The sequence below is a fragment of the Puccinia triticina genome, chromosome 6A (genome assembly GCF_026914185.1).
Source record: "Puccinia triticina chromosome 6A, complete sequence".
NCBI classification, from domain to species: Eukaryota; Fungi; Basidiomycota; class Pucciniomycetes; order Pucciniales; family Pucciniaceae; genus Puccinia; species Puccinia triticina.
The window spans coordinates 5372095-5372726 of NC_070563.1; the positions used below are offsets into that span (position 1 = coordinate 5372095).

General features: G+C 41.0%; 1 protein-coding gene across 1 annotated transcript; it reads left to right on the forward strand.

Moving 5' to 3' along the window:
- PtA15_6A610 (uncharacterized protein) lies at window positions 1-264 on the forward strand (the record flags this gene model as incomplete). The annotated part of the gene is made up of 2 exons (XM_053170334.1): window positions 1-155; window positions 225-264. The coding sequence occupies 2 exons, from the start codon at window positions 1-3 to the stop codon at window positions 262-264; spliced, it is 195 nt and encodes a 64-aa protein (XP_053021535.1).
- Between the last annotated feature and the right edge of the window lie 368 nt (window positions 265-632).

Genomic DNA, 632 nt, shown 5'->3' on the forward strand with positions numbered 1-632 from the left:
ATGCTCAGCCCCGATTTGCAAATGGTGAAATTGAGTAAATTCTTGAACCAAGAACTCAGAAAATTGTTTGAGCTCTCCAACCAACGGCTTCATTCCTGTCTCAGCTGTAATAACCAATCGAGTGGTAGAGACTTTTGGAACCTTTGGTGGCACTGGTACGTCAATCAACAACTCTCTAGAGGTGATGTTCTTGCTAAAGTTGTCCGTTGTGAGATATTTGAAAGCCTCAAACAAAATCTTGGCGTTATCGGGGTCGCAGTTTGAACACAAACACATGGTAAATTTATTCTGCTCCTCCCTCAGCTTTTCTAATTTCACATTTGGGTTGGCATTATCTAACAGGATGTATCCTAATCTGTGGACAAGGATAATTTACAGTTAAAAATCACCATTGTCAGATGTATCTGTATCACAACGGTTAGACTCACAAATTATCAAGCAACAAGGCAATGCAAAGGCAGACGGGGGTGATGGCAAATGCATCCATACAATCATCGTTGGATTGCTTCAATGGAGTAGTAAAGTCACTGATTTTATTTTTTCCTGACCTCTGATTGGATTCAACAAGCATTAAACCCAGGCCCGGATTATTTTCCCCACAACCACATCTCCCAATCATCTGGCAGATTGAT